Source organism: Crocodylus siamensis, chromosome 9, assembly GCF_052110815.1.
Source record: "Crocodylus siamensis isolate JL-2025a chromosome 9, ASM5211081v1, whole genome shotgun sequence".
Classification (NCBI taxonomy): domain Eukaryota; kingdom Metazoa; phylum Chordata; order Crocodylia; family Crocodylidae; genus Crocodylus; species Crocodylus siamensis.
In genome coordinates, this window is record NC_143403.1 from 55080734 (window position 1) to 55097634 (window position 16901).

A 16901-nucleotide genomic window follows, 5' to 3' on the forward strand; every position below is an offset into this window, starting at 1 on the left:
GTCCAGTGTTAATACCTTCAGAGGCTCATGTTTAAGCCAGCAGGTGAGAAACTGCCATCTCAAGTCTGAACAGCCATTAGGAAGAAGCTGCTCCATCTGAGGGGCCTCTGTGGATCACAGACTTACCTCATTCCAGCTATGAGATAGACTGCAGACATGGAAGTTGCTCATGTTCTGTAGTGCTTAAGTAACCAAGTGCCAATCAACATGCAAAAAGGTACCACAAAGCTGCTATGAGTGGAGCTTTCCTGACCTCTGTGCCATGCTAGCTGCCAGCACTACTACTCCAAATGCTCCAGAACAACATGCTGTTAGTCTGGAGTAAGCTATCAAACAGCTCGAAATGAATTCACACCATGCACAGACAGCTGACTGCGCTACCAAAAATCATGGTTAGGATCTGTCCCATTCCTTCTACATTGTACATTCACACAATGCCTGCCTGGCCTGATGCAGAAATCCGCTGAACAGGTGGTGTGGAGAGAGTGAGCAGGTCCAATTCATCCTTCCACACATTTTCAGGAGTCTCTGGGGTGGTTGCTGAGCTTCTGAAATACTGTCCTTCCTGATCTGCTCCTGGCTTGCTCTGATGAGGACCATATTTTCTAGGAGTTCTGTCTCTGCCCTGCCTCCTCTGACCCAGATCAGGAGAGCCTTTTGCTTTGCTTTCATGCTGAACTTCAGTATTGTAGACTGGTCCTTGCTCTACTACAAGACCCAATGGACTTTTAGTATCTGGGAAAATATCCCACCGGTCCAGTGCCACAATGGGAGATTCACACACAGGCTTTGTAAGAACATGGTTGTTTTCAGCATGTACTTCTGGTGCAAGCATAGCTTGCTCTAGAGCCCAAAGCTTATCTAAAGTTGTTTCCACAGTCTCTTCCTTCTGGGAAGGAAAGGCTGAATTATCCCTAAACAGGCTGTGCTGTTCTGATTCTTTGGTTTTCTGCACCTTTGCTTGGCCAGTCATGCCAGTGTCAGAAACAGAAACTGTTGAGAGCTTGGTTTCAGCTCTCTGCTCCTTTTCATTGACTGTTGTCTCCCCCAGTCCCTCACTCCAGGCCTCTGTATTCATGGGCACAGACAGAAATTCCATCCTGGAGGCTAGCATAGACTGGGATGGCTCTTTAGGAGAGTCAGATTTTTTGCTGAACTGAACTGGGCTCACAGAAGCCATTTGCTCCACACAAGTAGCAGAAATAGCAGCAACTTCTGAGTGTGAAGGACCCAACAACGAAGTCACTGAGGGGAGCTGTGGAGTGGTGACAGAATATCCTGGCGTAACTGAAACTGTACTGCTACTGCCTTCTTCTTCAATATGAAGGACCTCCAAGGGGCCAGGTGTTGGCAGGCCTGGCAAGTCCCTGTTGTAGCATGTAGCATGGTATACCAATGGAGACAATAAAGCTGTATTGAGAAGAGTGTTGGTTGAGTCTGTATTTGCTGAGATAGGAATTGGCTCCAGGGAAGGCTCAGAAATCAGAGACATGGTAGAACTAGTCTGCAAAAAGGAGAGAGAGAGGAACAGGGAAGAGAAAGACATGGAGAAAGAAGTGAGGAAAGAAAGAAAACAAGACACAAAATGGTTGAACAATTAAGTCCTCCAAACCAAGGAAACCTCCTGATACAAAGCCATCAGGATGGCCAGGAAGACAGAGGAGGAAGTTTGAGAGTGGAATCTGATCCATATTGCATTATTTCTGTGGAGGGCACTGAGGATGAGAAGAGATTGTGTACCTGGAGGTGGTTTTTATGCTCTAGTTCAGAAGAGTAGTAATTCATTCTCCTCCAAATGGGGCTGGTGGGTCTGTTGGAAGACCAGAGCACCCAGACTGCGACCAAGGGTCACATTAGCAACTTGTTCCAAGACAGTCACAAGCATGTAAAATGTAAATTTCAATGTGATAAAATCAACGCAAACAAGCTATAATATTGTCTTCCCTGGAACACTAATAGACATTCCTGTTGGCTGAGTTCACAATCATGAAAAACAAAGCCTCAGGACATTCATAGCAAGTGTAGATGACTCAGGCCTTGGCCTGCTCAAATCATTAGTCTTGCCTCTGGATCCAATACATGATGAATTCAAGAGACTTTCTAGCACTTCAGAGGTTACACTTTGGGGAGCCCTGAATTGGCTGTCTTTCCTGTCAGCCAAGTCACATTTCTTACATTTGGTGAGAAAAGCCTCAGTTTTGTTCCAAAATATCATACGACAAAGTCAAGGCTTGGCTTTTAGTTCTCCTCTACTTACAAAACCCTTTCAAACAATCATTATTGGAGGAGCCTGATCTCTCCCAGTTCCTACAAAAGAGGTCTTCTTCATATTTCCCCAATGAAGATTAGCATGCCTTCCTTTTTGCTCTTTCAAACCAGCTATTGGTACTTACAAGGTCCAACACTGTACCCTGATTATAGGGATTCAAACATATAAAGGATTATTCTCAGCTTTGTTTTTAAAAAAGAAGTTGTTTCTAGCCCTTTTCCCTGCAAAGTTGGCAACAGAGTTACACTGTATAAGCTAGCAATAAAAGTCTGTCACAGATTTCAACTAAAGCTAGATCCTGTGGTCCTTACCTACAGCCACATAAGCCTGAACTTAACCCACATCTTGGAAGCATCCCTGTAGTCATGGGATTTGCTCATGATATCACACTGCACAAACTAAGCAGGACTGCGTCTAGTAAGCATCCAAATTAGATTTTCTCAGAGAGATCTCCCAAGGGCAGTAAAAGGTGGTATTACTAACTGGTGACAGGGCACTCCTCTGAGAAAGAGCTGGTAAAGTCCATAAGTAATTTGGAATGATGGATGCTATTTAAAAGTGCAATCTATTCATTACTATTAAGCACAGAGGGAGTTTTTCCATATTCATCCTTCCTTAAATAGCACCTGACTTGCCAAGCACAGGTGCCCCTGTAAAAGTAACTGCTATGCAGATTATTTACCCATGCTTATCCCCAACTTTTCTAAAATTCAGTCATTTTCAAGGCAAGGACATGTTGTTATTTTGCTCTAGCAGTTGTATATCCAACACATTAAAAATCCAACCACAAAAAAGAGAGCAGCACTTAATGTCTAAAAAGATGCATTACAACAGCAGACTGGTTAACCTTGACACCAAGACAAACAGCAAGACATTACTTCACAAAGATGCTAAAGGTGAAAGACGCAAGCGCATTATGTGACCTCCCTCCCAGCTGATTGAGAAGCTGCATAATCCAAATCAAATGGATTCTACAAATGAAAAAACCAAGCATGTCATTAAGTGAGCAACACATGAGAAAAGTTAATGCATCAGCCCGCAAGAGCACCTATATACTGTATGGTCTGAGGAAAATTAAAGTCAAAAGCAAATATCCTTCCCTGCAACCCCTCCCACACACACCCCATCCCAACACAGTTTCTACCTGGACTTTGCCCTCTTGGCTCTGATTAACTTTCTTAGCACTTCCTTTCTACTCTTCTCTGGAGGTTCAAAGTAATGAAAGCCTTTCGCTTTTCACAGTTGTAACATACAAAGAGCAGGGCATCAACCATCTCATATTCAAAGCTTTGCTCCCACCCTGCTCTTAGTACAAACAATATGAACCAGGATGAAGAACCTCCCAATTCTACTTTGCAACTGAGCTGGTACGTGGGAGCTGAACTGAGGGGTCAAAAACAAGACGGGAATGGAAAGGGCAAAGTGAGATGACTAAGAAAGGAAGGAGAAGGGAAAGTAATCACTGGGAGCACGGGGTAATTGCAATAAAAGGTAAAAAGAGACCATGGCGAACACTGAATTGAGTTGAGAGAGGTAGTCAGTCTGAAGTTAGTATGGAGGCAGGGCAGGTTGGCCCCTTAGAGACTCTCTGAACAGGTTAGTCTCTAAGGAGTCATCCTGCCCTGTCCTCTGACAAATTCCAAAATGCTTGTGTGTTCTTGATGTCACTAAAGAAGTAAAATTTAGAGACTCAAGTCCACCAGCATCTCACAGAAAGGTAGCAGCGTGACTTCAGGAACCTAGATGCCCAACTCAAACTTCCCAGTGTGCTCCCACACTTCATCCAATGTTGCAGCTATGAAACAGCCAAAAGGGCACAAAATTCTGGGAATCTGACATTCTGACCAAAATTTAACTCCCTCCTTTCATGCAGTGTTCACTACCTTTGATACCTGTTTAATTGCCTTTCCAGAGACTGCAAACAATACAGAGCCTAGGCTTACAGATGCCATACTCCACATGCCTCTTCTGTAGAAGAAACATGGTAGACTGAGGTATTTATGTTGCACGAGGAGGTTTCTTGGTCAAAAAAAATCACCTCTGAATACCTGCCTGCTGCCAACAGACACAGCATGAAGTTTTGCTCCCTGAATATAAACAAAAATGCTATGGACGTATCCTGACAAATATTTTGTCTTGCTGCTTCTTTCCTATCCCCATCCCTGACTTCAATTATTTCCTTAAAAACTAAAAGCCATCAATACAAGAGGAAATTTTCTTCCTCAGCCGCATGGAAAAAGACAACTGACATTAAACAGCTGATTTTAAACGCAGCAAAAAGTTAATAGCAATGCATCCCAAGCCCTGGACTGGGCCTGGGACTAATAACATAAAAGAAAGGAGCTGAATACTGAGGTGCCAACTTGACAATAACACAAGTTAGTCAAAACTAGAGAAGACTGAGCAACTTCACCAGGATCCTAACAGGACTAGGAGAATGGGCCCTATAATGGGAGAGTAAATCTGGTACTGACAAAGACAAAATGATGTAAATTATTCCTTTCAATTTAAAGTACAAAACACATATTACCTGGGATCTAAATTAATTGCAACTACCCAAGAGATTTGGGCAATGTTATGGATCTCTTAACAAAAGCCTCAACCCAATGCACTGCAAGCAGCCAAAATGAAGATTTTAGGGTGCATAAGGAAGGCTAAATTCAAACTATGTCACTCCATGTATGCATGGTATCCTCTTCTCCTGGAATATTCTCTTCAGGTCTGGTTACCTATCTAACAATACAAAGGCAGGAATACGGTTTCAAGACAGCTGACAACAACATTAGAAGCCTGAAGGAGTTGGAACTTTCTGAGATAAGAAAAGGGATTGAAATGGAGACGGCAAGAGGCATGCAACACAAGGAATAGTACAAAGAAGGTCAACCAGGAACTTCGGCTTTTTGCTTCATGAATACAGGAGAAAGCCTTGGTGCAACCAAAAAAGCAAACATCACAATCAATAAAGGGGAATCTTAAATTTTGCTCTGCTCATGGTTTAAGTAATATCTTGTAGCCATGAACTCACAGTAACTTATACATTGTAAGGAATAAAGATTACAAATGTGTGTGGATGAGAAATAAAACCCTCATGCCTCAGGTCATGAGGCATCTGTTAATATCCCCTATCAGCAGGTTATTCCTTTACTTGTTCATTATAGTTTTCTGCAACTTTCCTCTGAAGCACACGGTACTGGCCATGGAAGCAGATAAACTACAGGTCTAATCCACAGCGATAGTTTCGTTTCAGAATGTGCTCCAACAGGGACAGGTGGATGAGAAATGCTCAAGAGGCTTAAACATCAATTCCACTTTTACCTGAATGGCAGGAGATTTTCTTTTGTAAAGATTACAGCCCTTAAGTCTTCCTGCTGCTTGCCATGAAACTCTGAGTGTCAAAAAACCCGCAACTAAAATCCAACACAAAAGAGTGTTAACACCCTTAACAGAGTGCGTGGGGAGGATCTTTGCCAGTAAGTAGATAGGGAATGGGTTTCCCTCAAATTGCAGAACACCACATAAATCACACTGTACTGAGAAATATCTGTGCTCACCATCTTTGCAAACCCTGACAGGTCTGCAGAAAGGAAAAATTAAGTCACCAAGACTACATTGTTCAGACACAAGATGTCATCACACTGATAACATTTGATAACACCTTCAGCAGCACTTTGACAGCACAAATACGCAACAGGGAATTGACTAGGGCAAGGAGGAAGTGGAGCACTGGTTATCTGGTGAATGTGAGGTTCTCAGAAGAAATGGCTAACAGACAAGGTGGTGGAGAATAGCAGAAGGCAAGTTACTACGTGTGGCTACCTTGAAATCAGAGAGGGATGCCATCAACTCATCCAGTTCTCGTGTGGCTGAAGAAGCAGATATGCGAGTTTGCTGCTGGCTGGAGGTGACCCGCTGTGGGCTGGTCATCTCACCCTGGTTCACAGTGATTGCAGGGCTGACAAAGCAAAACGTTACACCTTAAAGTGACACTGGTGAGAAACTCCTGACTGACACCCTCAGTTACTGATATTTTCCATTTATCTCTGGAACAGCATCAGGCCAATTTCCTCCACATTCCCCTCCCTACTCTCAGCATGCCCCAGCCCAGAAAGACCTCCCACCTCAGGAAACCAGTTGCCACAGCACTGTCACGCTGTGACTGCCAAAGGTGCCAATTAGTATCTGTCTGCAATGTGGGTGCTCAACTTTTAGGACCTGAACTAAGATGAACTGGACTATTTTATTTGTCAAGGAAGACAATTTTCAATCAGCTCCTGGCCTTGATTGAATATGTGCCTCTAATGGTCAAATAACCCATGAACAATTATTTATTTTTCCAACATTAGCAGTTTTTGACAAACAACAGCTGCAGTAAACGGAAACTTAACAACAAAAGCAGACACAGCCACAGCATTCGTCTTCCTCCTGGACTTTTCCCAGTTTGGAGAGAGAAAATCGTCCCTCTTCAAAAAAAAGAGATCATTGTCCCAGGCTAGCACTACACACTCTACTCTGCTGTCACTAAACAGTTATCCCCATTCTGCTCCAGTTCCAAATCCCACCCACATGAGCACAAGCAGGGTCACTACTCACACTGGAGTTGGCACAGAGCTTTCCAGTTCATCCAAAAGGCTCTCCACACTGGGACGCACATCCTCAATACCTCGCCCTCCATTCCGCTTCGGCTTCTCTTTTGTAGGAGGTGCTGCCTTCACTGCCAAAGAGCTACTGGTTTCAGGGATGACATAGTGAGGTTCAGTCACACTAGGCAGTGAGGAACTCCTGTTGGTTTCATCTTACAGAGAAAAAAAACCAAAGAAAGTCATTTAGACTCCACAACTAGAGTTACCTCTCTCTCAACAGAACCAGAGGCAGGTGCAACATGGAGAGGCCAATAAGGAGGATGAAAAGAGCATGGGAGAAAGAAAGTCAGAAGAGGATTTACAGTGAGGTGTAGGATCCAGATGTCTACAGGTATAACACTAATGAATGGGTCACCACTTCCTACCTGCTGGGAAACTACTAGGGGGATTGTGCTGCACCGCATTCAGTTCCAGAAGCAGTCGGTCCAGTTCTGAGAGGTTGCTGCCCAGTGAGGAGCTTGTCATGGTGGGAGATGGTTCTGCAGACTTCTGTTTGTTGGGAAAACTGAAGTCGAGAGAGCAAGAGGAGTAAGATATTAGTCCCGCTACCTCACTAAACAGCCTGCATCTCAGCTTTCCTAATTACCAGGAATCCAGGTTTTCTGTTTCTTGCAGAAAACCATGGATCTCCCCCCTTTCCATGATTTCCTCCTTTATTTTCCCCTTTAAAGGAGAACAACCTGGGAAACTGTGGGTTTCCCCTTGCAGCTGGCGTTGTTCCAGCCTGCAAGGGGCTGCTTGGGGCTGGGGAGAGCAGGAAGAGCATGATCAGTGACAGGGGGCACCATGCACATGTGTGTCTGGAGTGGGGAAGGGGAGGCTGGGGCTTGGGGGTGGGGGGAACTGTTGGTCACACGTGAGGAGCACCAGCAAGGCTGAGGGGAGTGGGGGGCTGTGAATTGGGAGTGAAGGGAAATGGAACGGACAAGGGCAGGGCACCAGCTTATCAGGGCTGCTCAGCACCACAAAGCAGCAGGGGGACAGCCATAGTTGCACCCGCATTCTGGTGAGCAAAGGGGGTAGAGAGCTCTGATTTTCCAAGGCAAAAAAAAAAATCAAAACGCCAATATATACAGGTATGTAGAATGTATTTTATTATAATAATTGAGGCAATGATAGGCTTCTAAACTGCTTTAAAATTGTAAATATATCAACAAAACATTATGTTCAGTTGATACCTATATATACATAGGTATATTAAAATGAAGCAGTGTTTCATTTTAATCATGGAAAAAACATGGATTTGGGGGGTTTAATCAAAGATTTTTGGATTTTTAATGAGAAAACCAGGATCCCTGCTAATGACCAAGTGAACAGCAGTATACAGCAGGCTATGTGGCAACCAAAACTCTCCTGCAAGATATTTTTTCACACTTCCAAAACCTGTTATCCTGGAGAGCACAAATCTATTTATGAAACTATGAAAACTGTTTAATGCTGCACTAAATGAGTGTTCATTTAAAGTTCATTTAATATATAAAATTGACTATTACATTTATTTTAGATGATAATTAGTGATGCCCCACCCCTTACACATCACTCTCTAGCTTACTTCCCTCCCATACTCAGGGTGTGGTGGACAGTAAGCCTCACAACAGTGGGAGGTAGGAAATAAGCTTAGCTTCATTTTACAGACAGGAAAAACTGAAGCACACAGGGAAGGGACTTGTTCAATGTCACAACACAAATTAGTTTTACATCTGAACTCAGGAGCCCCAGGCTGTCTCCATCCTGTCTCAGACTGTTAATACATTACTGGTTCTAGGATTGTGAAGCCTGCAGTACAAATGACAACCGTAAAGCTCCAAGACTGAGCCAGTAGGTATGAATCTAAAGTCAAGCCCATGGATATTATAGCATCAGCAGGCAGTGCTGGATCCAAGCAGCCAGGCTGTCATGCTGGGACCAGCAGGTCATGCCATACCCCCCATATTAGAAGAAAAGAAGAGGTTAAGCTCTGCTCCAGTTCAAGCCATTTGTGTGCAGCCCTCAGGGTCCTGGCATACTGTGATTACTGCTTCAGTTGGGCAATGCCTGGGTGTCCCTATTAGTACATTCCACCAGAATTAGCCCTTCAATGCTGGTGACAAAATCTTTATTAAAAACAACTTCTGTCCTGATCAAAAGAACAAACCAAGCCAGCTGGAATATTCACCCAGCCACCACTGAAGCAGCTTAAAAATCCTAGAGAGAAGATGGAGTCTCCAGCATGGGGGAGCCGCTGGAGCAAATTCCAGTAACTTGGGAAAGCGACAGTATGGGCACCTATACATATGAGAGAGCTCTGCTCTAATTAGCACACATCAGAGTGAGTCTGCTGAAACGTGCTAATTAGTGCACTCCAGCAGCGTCTGCATCACATGTATTCTGCGTCCCCACATTTCAAAATGGTTGAACAAGCTTTGGTTAAAGCAACCCCGCTGCCATTTTGAAGCGTGGGACACTGAATACACGTGACACTGTGGGTGCTTTAATATCCAGGGGTCAAAAAAACCTAAGGAAAACAAAAGCAGAGCAGCACACACAGGGGCAGCATGCACCACTCAAAACCGGAGCATGGCCAGCCAGAGCCATACTGCGGCTGCCAGTCAGACTCTGAGTGGCAGGATCGCTGCTGCTGCAGCCCCAAGGAGGACCCCAGGACCCCAGGTAAGGCTACTGGGGCCATCCCAGTGCTGGCCCCAGTCTCCCCTACCCCACCCAGGATAACTAGCCGTGGACCAGAGGGCGCGGGGCACAGACATTCCCCAGGGACAACTAGTGGTGGCACAAGGTGCACCACTGCTAGATGTCCCCTGGGAACCAAACAGCCACACACATGTGGACACAGCCTAAAAGTACAGCAGCAAGCAAACCAATAAAAATCACTGTCACTCCAACTTTGCTCCCTCTCCACAGTCTCCAAATGCATGAGGGGAATGTGTATGCAGGTAAAACAATATAGCTAAATAGTTCTGACTTCTCTGAGCCAAAATTTAAAATGCTGCCATAACCAGTCAGACTCTTCTTTCTTTCAAGTTCATTTCAAAAATCAAATCACTTCATATCACACCAGTTCACAGGTAATGGAATCATTTCCATCAGTCGTTCCCTAGACCTAACTTCTAGCTACTTCTAACAAACTGCCACTGGGATGCTTAACACAAAAATAATGAGAAACCATTCTTGGCATTTTTCTAGAACTTTTCATCCACAGAGCTCTAAGCAGGTCCAGTTTTGCTTTATGGATTACCTCCATTTTACAGCTGAGAAAAGAGATACAGTACAGCTGACTCAGCCAAAACCAGAGAGCAAATTGCCGGCACAGCCTGGAATAATACCTAAATCTCCCAAATCCTAGTCCAGAGCTCTGCCCCAATGAATCATGTTACCTTGTACACTGTCTATGGAGGGATTAAACCCTCCTCTCCCCTTAATTTTTTTTTTTTTTTTTTTTTTTACAAGTTTTACCATTGTGCTACTTCGAAATAAGGCTAAATCCAATAACCCCATGAAAAAGAAGTAATTGAATCCAGGCAGTCCTGAACAATTAAGCCAAACTAGGGTAAGACATGCATCAGGCATTCAGTATTTATATCACTGCTTACAGCTCTGACTGTTTCAAACACCCCATATCCCATGATTTAAACTTCTTGTCTACTAGAAGGAAAAGGATACCTGTAGACGTGCTCCTCTTCACTGGCACGGGAGGAAGGAGAGCTGATGCTCTCTCTGGGAACAGAGGCACTGGAGCTTTTGACAGCAGAGCTGTACACAGGAGACTGGGACTGAGGCTGTGGAAATAAGACTGGTTCAGCATTTTCAGCCTCCAATATAAGCGCGTACACAGCAGTGAAGTCACATGCTACGAGCTCAGTACAGAGACCAACAACAATCAGCTCCATGACATATCAGCCCCAGCCCCCACCACCTCAGCTAACCCAGCAAATGTCTCATGCTCATTCTAGCCTTGCCCAAGAATTATGTCTGAGCCAGACACCCCACAACCTGCTTTCTACAGGCTACAAGGTGGATGATTAATTCTAGTCACATTGTACTAGAATAGGCTTTTTGCCAAAACCATAGGGTTTTTGCCAAAATGCTGACGATGACAGGGCTTCAACTAGTATTTTATCATTGATGCAGAATACCAGGTGCCTAGGCTTTCTCCTCCCATAACTGCACCATCTTGCTGGGTATCCAGACTTCTCCCATCTCTACACTATTCCTGTCTGGAGGACATCCAAACTCGTCCTCACTCCCTAAAACTCTTTCCCTTCCTCACACATTCCATCACCCTAGATACACCCAAGCCACAGATGCGGGCTCCCGTACCCCCCCTGCAGCACATATACACTTACCTGCTGGTGGATATATCTGGAGGTAGTGGGTTGCCACTGGTCTAAAGGGTCAATCACAGTCCCATTCAGGGCCTCACTAGAAGGAGGTGGTGGTACAGGTGGTGGCACTGTAATCTCCTGGTATGTATGGTTTCCAGCTGGGTAGGAATAAGGGGTCTCCTCTGACAGGAACACTGGCCGTTTGGAGATATGCGAGGTGGTGGACTCCAGGTCCGCTAGCAAGGCATCTGCAGAGACAAAATATGAACAGCCTCTTAGTCATGGCTACATACAGTCCAGCTGTGTTTTTGCTGTCTTGTTCTGAGATTCTTTTTCATTGCAGCTCCTGTGGGCAATTCGTTGTATGCCCTGAAAAGCCTGGGATAAAGATGCCATTTTCTAAAGCCCAGTACTGAACGGGTTAATAAAAAAACTGCTAAAGGAAACACCAAGAGGTCCCAAAGAAGCCAGAAAAAAACTCTCATTTTAGGATTTTGTCCCAACTGTGAACAGCCAGAAGCCTTCGATCTCACTGCGTTTTGCAGCGGTGAAAACCAGAAGAAACCTGCCCGGAGAAAGCCTCAAGTCAGGGTATTGACACTGACAAATTAAAGGCTGTGTATTATCATGAAATCATTAAATGTGGCCGCAAGTGCTGCTTTCTGCAGGAAACAAGATCTCTGGAGGGGTTTTTCTCCAGAGCTCAAGCTGGCATAATAGAGACTTAAGTTTCAATCAGGGCACCAGCAAGCATTTGTGCTCAGCCTCCCCTGACAAAAAAAATTCCTCACTCAGCACAGAGCAAACCGCACAAACGGTTAACTGGATTCCCGTGCCTGCCAGGTAAATGCAATTTCATCTCCTGGAAACAATTCTCAACTCACTGGGTGGAGACTGCTCACAAATTCCTGAAGGCAAGAAAAAACCTCCATCAGTCTGAAACACACACACTAGCATGCTAAACAGAGGGGAACACAGCGGAGGAGGGTTATACCCTTCTCAAGAACCTCCAGACTGGAGAAAGATATTCACTTTCATCGCTGAGATGAGATGAGAAAAAGCACTGCCATCATTCCAGCTCTCTTACACTCTGCCCTACCCAGGCCAACGGTTCCGCTTCTCACCCTGACTCACAGACATATCCCAACTTGTTCTGGGCATCCTGTCCTGCCCGCGATCTCTCCCAAGGGCCTGCTGCAATCCTTCCCCAATAATAGAAAGTCCAGGGGCTACTACTGCAGGTCTGGGCTGTACTTGTTTTCTAACCAAAGCCCCGCTGACTGGGTGACCAACCCTGCAGAGGAGCGGCCAACTTCAGCATACACCTCTTCAAAACTATTAGAAAAAAGAGGAGCTGGTCTGCTAGGGTCAGATGCATTCTTCATTACCAGAACATCATTCAAGACAGGCAGGACAGCTCAGAGATAGGAGCTGCTGCCAGAGTCCCGCTCTGTAACACTACTCATGTAGGATTAAAAGATGCAGCTACCTCCAGAAGCTCCTTTAACTGCTCTCCTCCTGCAAGTTACATGGAAAATACAGCTAGATTGCTAGAACTCGACAAAACTCATCTTCAAGCCACAGGCGGGCCTCAAATAGCAATGACAAGGCACTCCAGTGATGCTCTACTGCCCTTAAGGACGGAAGTCACTTGCCTCCTCAGAAACCACTTGCTAAACTGAGCTGCTCACACCAGCCAAACACATTCAGCTACCCTTGAAGGTGTAGCAAAGGGTCAAATAGCCTCTAAAGAATAACAGCATTGCAACATGCACACAGACATGGAAGGTGCAGCTTCCCCATTCCCCAAGAGCACTTCCCCACCATGGATCAAAGTTAAAGCATTCAAAGTCCCTCCCTCTGCCAGAACAGAACAATGCCCTGGCAAAGAGGATGTCACATTAAATTAGTTCTACACCTTGAGATTAGCCCAAAAGATGCTCCAAATCATCCGAACCACAATCATCTTCCTGCAGTAGCCAAAATATCCCAGAAACAGATTACCCAGAGAAACAGGCTGTCCACAGCTGGGAAGTCATCAGTTCAACATTTTTTTTTAAACAAAAGAACAGCTGGTGGATTCCAGAACTCAGGACACATACTGCAGGGAGCCGCTGAAGAGCTGCAGTTGCTCTGACCGGGCAAGTGCTATGATGATGTGGTTTTGTGTACATAATTTCCTGTACAAGTGCTATCAAAGAAGGTGTGGCTCTTTCATACATGCACTTCTCTCTACTAAAGCAAATCAAGCTCCACCAGAAAGCAAGAAAACCATGGAGACTCAAACCACAGGATTTTCAGTCTCAGGGCTGCAAAGAAGCAAGACTCCTGTCCCTGGCGATGTGAATACATCTGTACTTCACTGCTTTTCTCCTACTAAGGGACAAGCACAAGTAACCCCCTTCCTTACCACGGAAATAACTCGTCATAGCTTTCTCACCCGTCAACGAGAGGCTGGGCAGAAGACCTGCCAATTTCTCTTATTTCATAAAACTAAGTGAAACTGGCTCAGTGAACTTGTTTAGCCCTGTGCATTTGTGCACATGTGTGGGGTGGGGAATCCGGACATAACCACTGTACTCAGCCTGTGAAAGAGTTAAGGAGCAGACATTACACTTTAATGATTAACTCTCCCCCCCCCATACCCTCCCTCTTCCTGACTTGAGCAAACACTGCAGAGCTGAGGAACAGGAAGCTGAAGGAGGAGGGGAGAAGGGCTGGAGGGGGAATCACTCACAGTTACTCAACCAGAGACTAAGGGCTGGTGACAAATTGTGCTTCAGCTTCAAAAGTGATCTGGAAGCAGTTACACATCCCCTAAAGTCTGTACACATCGGGAAACTAAGACAGGGAAGTTTATCTGCCCTCTACAGAGCAGAGAGATCCCCACCCAAGACTCATTCTAACAATCAGCACAAGAGCAACGCTCAGTCCATAAGCTAACTTCAGGAGAACATCAAAAATCTCGCTACCAACAAAGCAAATGATTCAATCTTTCTTTTTTTATATACAGTTTCTTTCACCACCAAAGTGCCCAAAACACTTTATGCCTGAGGTTTAAGTCCAGCTGAGACACAAACGTGACCCTCTCTCAATGACACAGAAAAACAAGCGGACTTATGCTTTGAAGGGAAAACTGACTCAGATCTCACACTAACTCCCAAAGAGATAACAGGGCCCAGGTAGCCATAGCTTGCCACACTGTGCCAGACTTTGGGACATCATGAGAAGTAGTAGCCCACCACACTGGCTGCTCCTAAGGATGTTAAAAGCTTCAATTGATTTCTTGGTTAATGAAGTGGTTCCCTTCTTTGTGCCCCCAGCATCCTGTCCTGGAACAGACAGCACCAAGTGAGGTAAGGATAAAACATCTTCACTGAATAATTTCAACATGTTAATGGATGCTGATACTTTATACCACTGCTGGCCAAGAGAGGGCATCATTACATCTCTACACTCACAGCAAGGTGGAACTTGATTGAGCATTTGCTAACTTGGCAGCAACATAGCTCTCCACTTGTTCGGTTCCAAAGGGCCAGGAATCTGCCCTTACTGCCAGCTCGCGCACTGACCTTCTGTCAAGCCCACTTACGTTGCAACAGCGAACCCTGCAGAAGCCTGCAACCATGATCCAGCGCACACTGTTGAATTGCTAGGACTGCAACCTGAAATGTCAGTAATCACAGCACACATAGCAATAATGTTACAGTCTGACTTGATTTTAACATTTCCTGTTGGAAAATTTCTAGGGTAGAAGTAGAGCTTTAGCAGGTAGAAACCCTCCAAGGTCAAAAGGGATCAGAGGCTTCCTTCCAGGGAATGATTTTGGCACTCTTGTAGCAACTGGATCGGTACAATATAATACCAGAATATCAGTTCACTGCATCCTCACAGGAACACCCTTTCACAGGAAACAAAAAAGGAAGGCAGGCTCTCCCTTCTCAAGAAAAGAGGAGACAAATGTAAGGTGCCTTGCAAACCAAACTCCCACAGATTCACTGTACAAGAGACTTGGGGGCAAATGCAGTGAATCAACACTGTCCACTTACCAGTTACTAAACAGAAGCATGAAAACCACAAAGAAAACTATAGCTAGAGCTACCCTCTAACACTGGGACTTCCATTTGCACTCTCCTGAAGTGAGCTTTCTTAGTACTAGCACTGCTGTCAGACAGGGTGTGTAGAAAAGGGGGAACCTAACAAAATGATACCGATCTGTGCCAACTCTACCCTCCATCCACATCACTCCACTCTCACAGCTGGTAAAATACTGAATCAATTTTTAGAGATGAAAGACAACTAGGCAGCCCCAACACCCAAGCTGTGAAACGGCTTTACAAGGTTATACCTTGCTCTGTACACACATGGATTCTCTCTCCAAGGCCACTAGACAGTTGACTGCTGACCTTGGCCAACAGTACACGCTGAGCCAGCTCATAAGCTAGAAGCAAACAGCAACTTAACTAGCTTTCCTGTGGCAAATCAGATGGAAAAAAGGAGGAGCCCTAGCTTGACCAAACCAAGCCTAAAATGGACTCCAGCTTCAGCTCAGAGTGCATGCCTCACTGATTTCAGAAGGCAAAGCACTCGCATTCAAGCAGTTATTCTCTGCCAGTTTTCCTGTGATATGAGGGATACTTAATGAATGATTGAAGACATGATACCAGGTATTACAACAGCACTCAGTTGCAGTTGGGCACTAGGACCCCAGCTGGCCCTTCCACCATGAAACATTGCCAATTAATAATAATTATGCACTGCAGTGTCCCTGCTATTCTGATCTTTGAATCCCACATGCAGCTCTGCCAATGGAGTTTGTTACCAACTGGAGGCTCTTGATACAGACTGCATTGCCTCAAGGTAGTTCCTGGCAACTGCCGATGTTGTCAATTATTTCAACTGTTGGGAACAGCGGTTCTCAAGCTGTGGTAACTCCAGCACAGGGTCAGTTATACGGAAAGAGATATGTAGAATAAGGATTGAGACATCAGCCCCACCACAGGATTTGCCTTATAAATAGGCAAAAAAAGATAGAGAGAGAACTTCTTAGCATAAGTCTGCTACCAGTCCAAACAGCTCCACAAGTGTTAATCATCTCCAGAAGCAAGGCAAAGTTAGACACTGTACATTCCTGCCCTATCTCCCCTGCACTGCACTTGCACACGCGCACCCCGATGTCAGACAGAAGAATAGCTCATGCATTCCAAGGACTCTGATGCAGCTTCCCCTGCCATTCCCTGCATGTCAGCACTTGCTGTCCTGAGAACGCAGTATCCTCAGGCAGAAGCAGCTCTACAAGCAGCCGCAAGGGCAAATGCCTAGGCTTCCCACACCCCAGGTTTGTCCGATGAAAGCCATAAATGCCAGACTAAGACATCACAACAGCACAAAAAAACAGCCCAAAACACTGGATTTGACCATGCTGAAAAATCCACAAGTGAGGCACTAATTGGCCTAACCTTATTCTACACTGAAAACCAATTATGCACCAACCCAGCAAAAACATAGGTATGTGCCTTCCATCTGACAAATCATGAGGCCAACTGCCAGCTCAACATTATGTAGTCCGGGACCCCACTATCCAAATCCATTTTACCTTGGAGTCACCCTTAAGCAAACCCTCTCATACAAAAAACACATCATGAAGACAACAGCAAAGGTGAGCACTTGTAA

General features: G+C 45.1%; 1 protein-coding gene across 5 annotated transcripts in view; it reads right to left on the bottom strand.

The window, feature by feature from the left end:
- PXN (paxillin) overlaps nt 1–16901 on the bottom strand; it is a 64040-nt gene that overhangs the window by 13610 nt on the left and 33529 nt on the right. For 3 of the 5 annotated variants that reach the window (XM_090063345.1, XM_090063344.1, XM_090063346.1), the window contains exons 2-7: nt 11250–11476; nt 10567–10682; nt 7275–7414; nt 6860–7061; nt 6086–6221; nt 443–1504 (exon numbers count right to left, since the gene is read on the bottom strand). In XM_090063345.1, the coding sequence (XP_089919471.1) occupies nt 443–1504; nt 6086–6221; nt 6860–7061; nt 7275–7414; nt 10567–10682; nt 11250–11476 (1883 nt within the window). The remainder of the gene's footprint in view (nt 1–442; nt 1505–6085; nt 6222–6859; nt 7062–7274; nt 7415–10566; nt 10683–11249; nt 11477–16901) is intronic. The other 2 variants (XM_090063348.1, XM_090063347.1) reach the window with 1 other exon arrangement.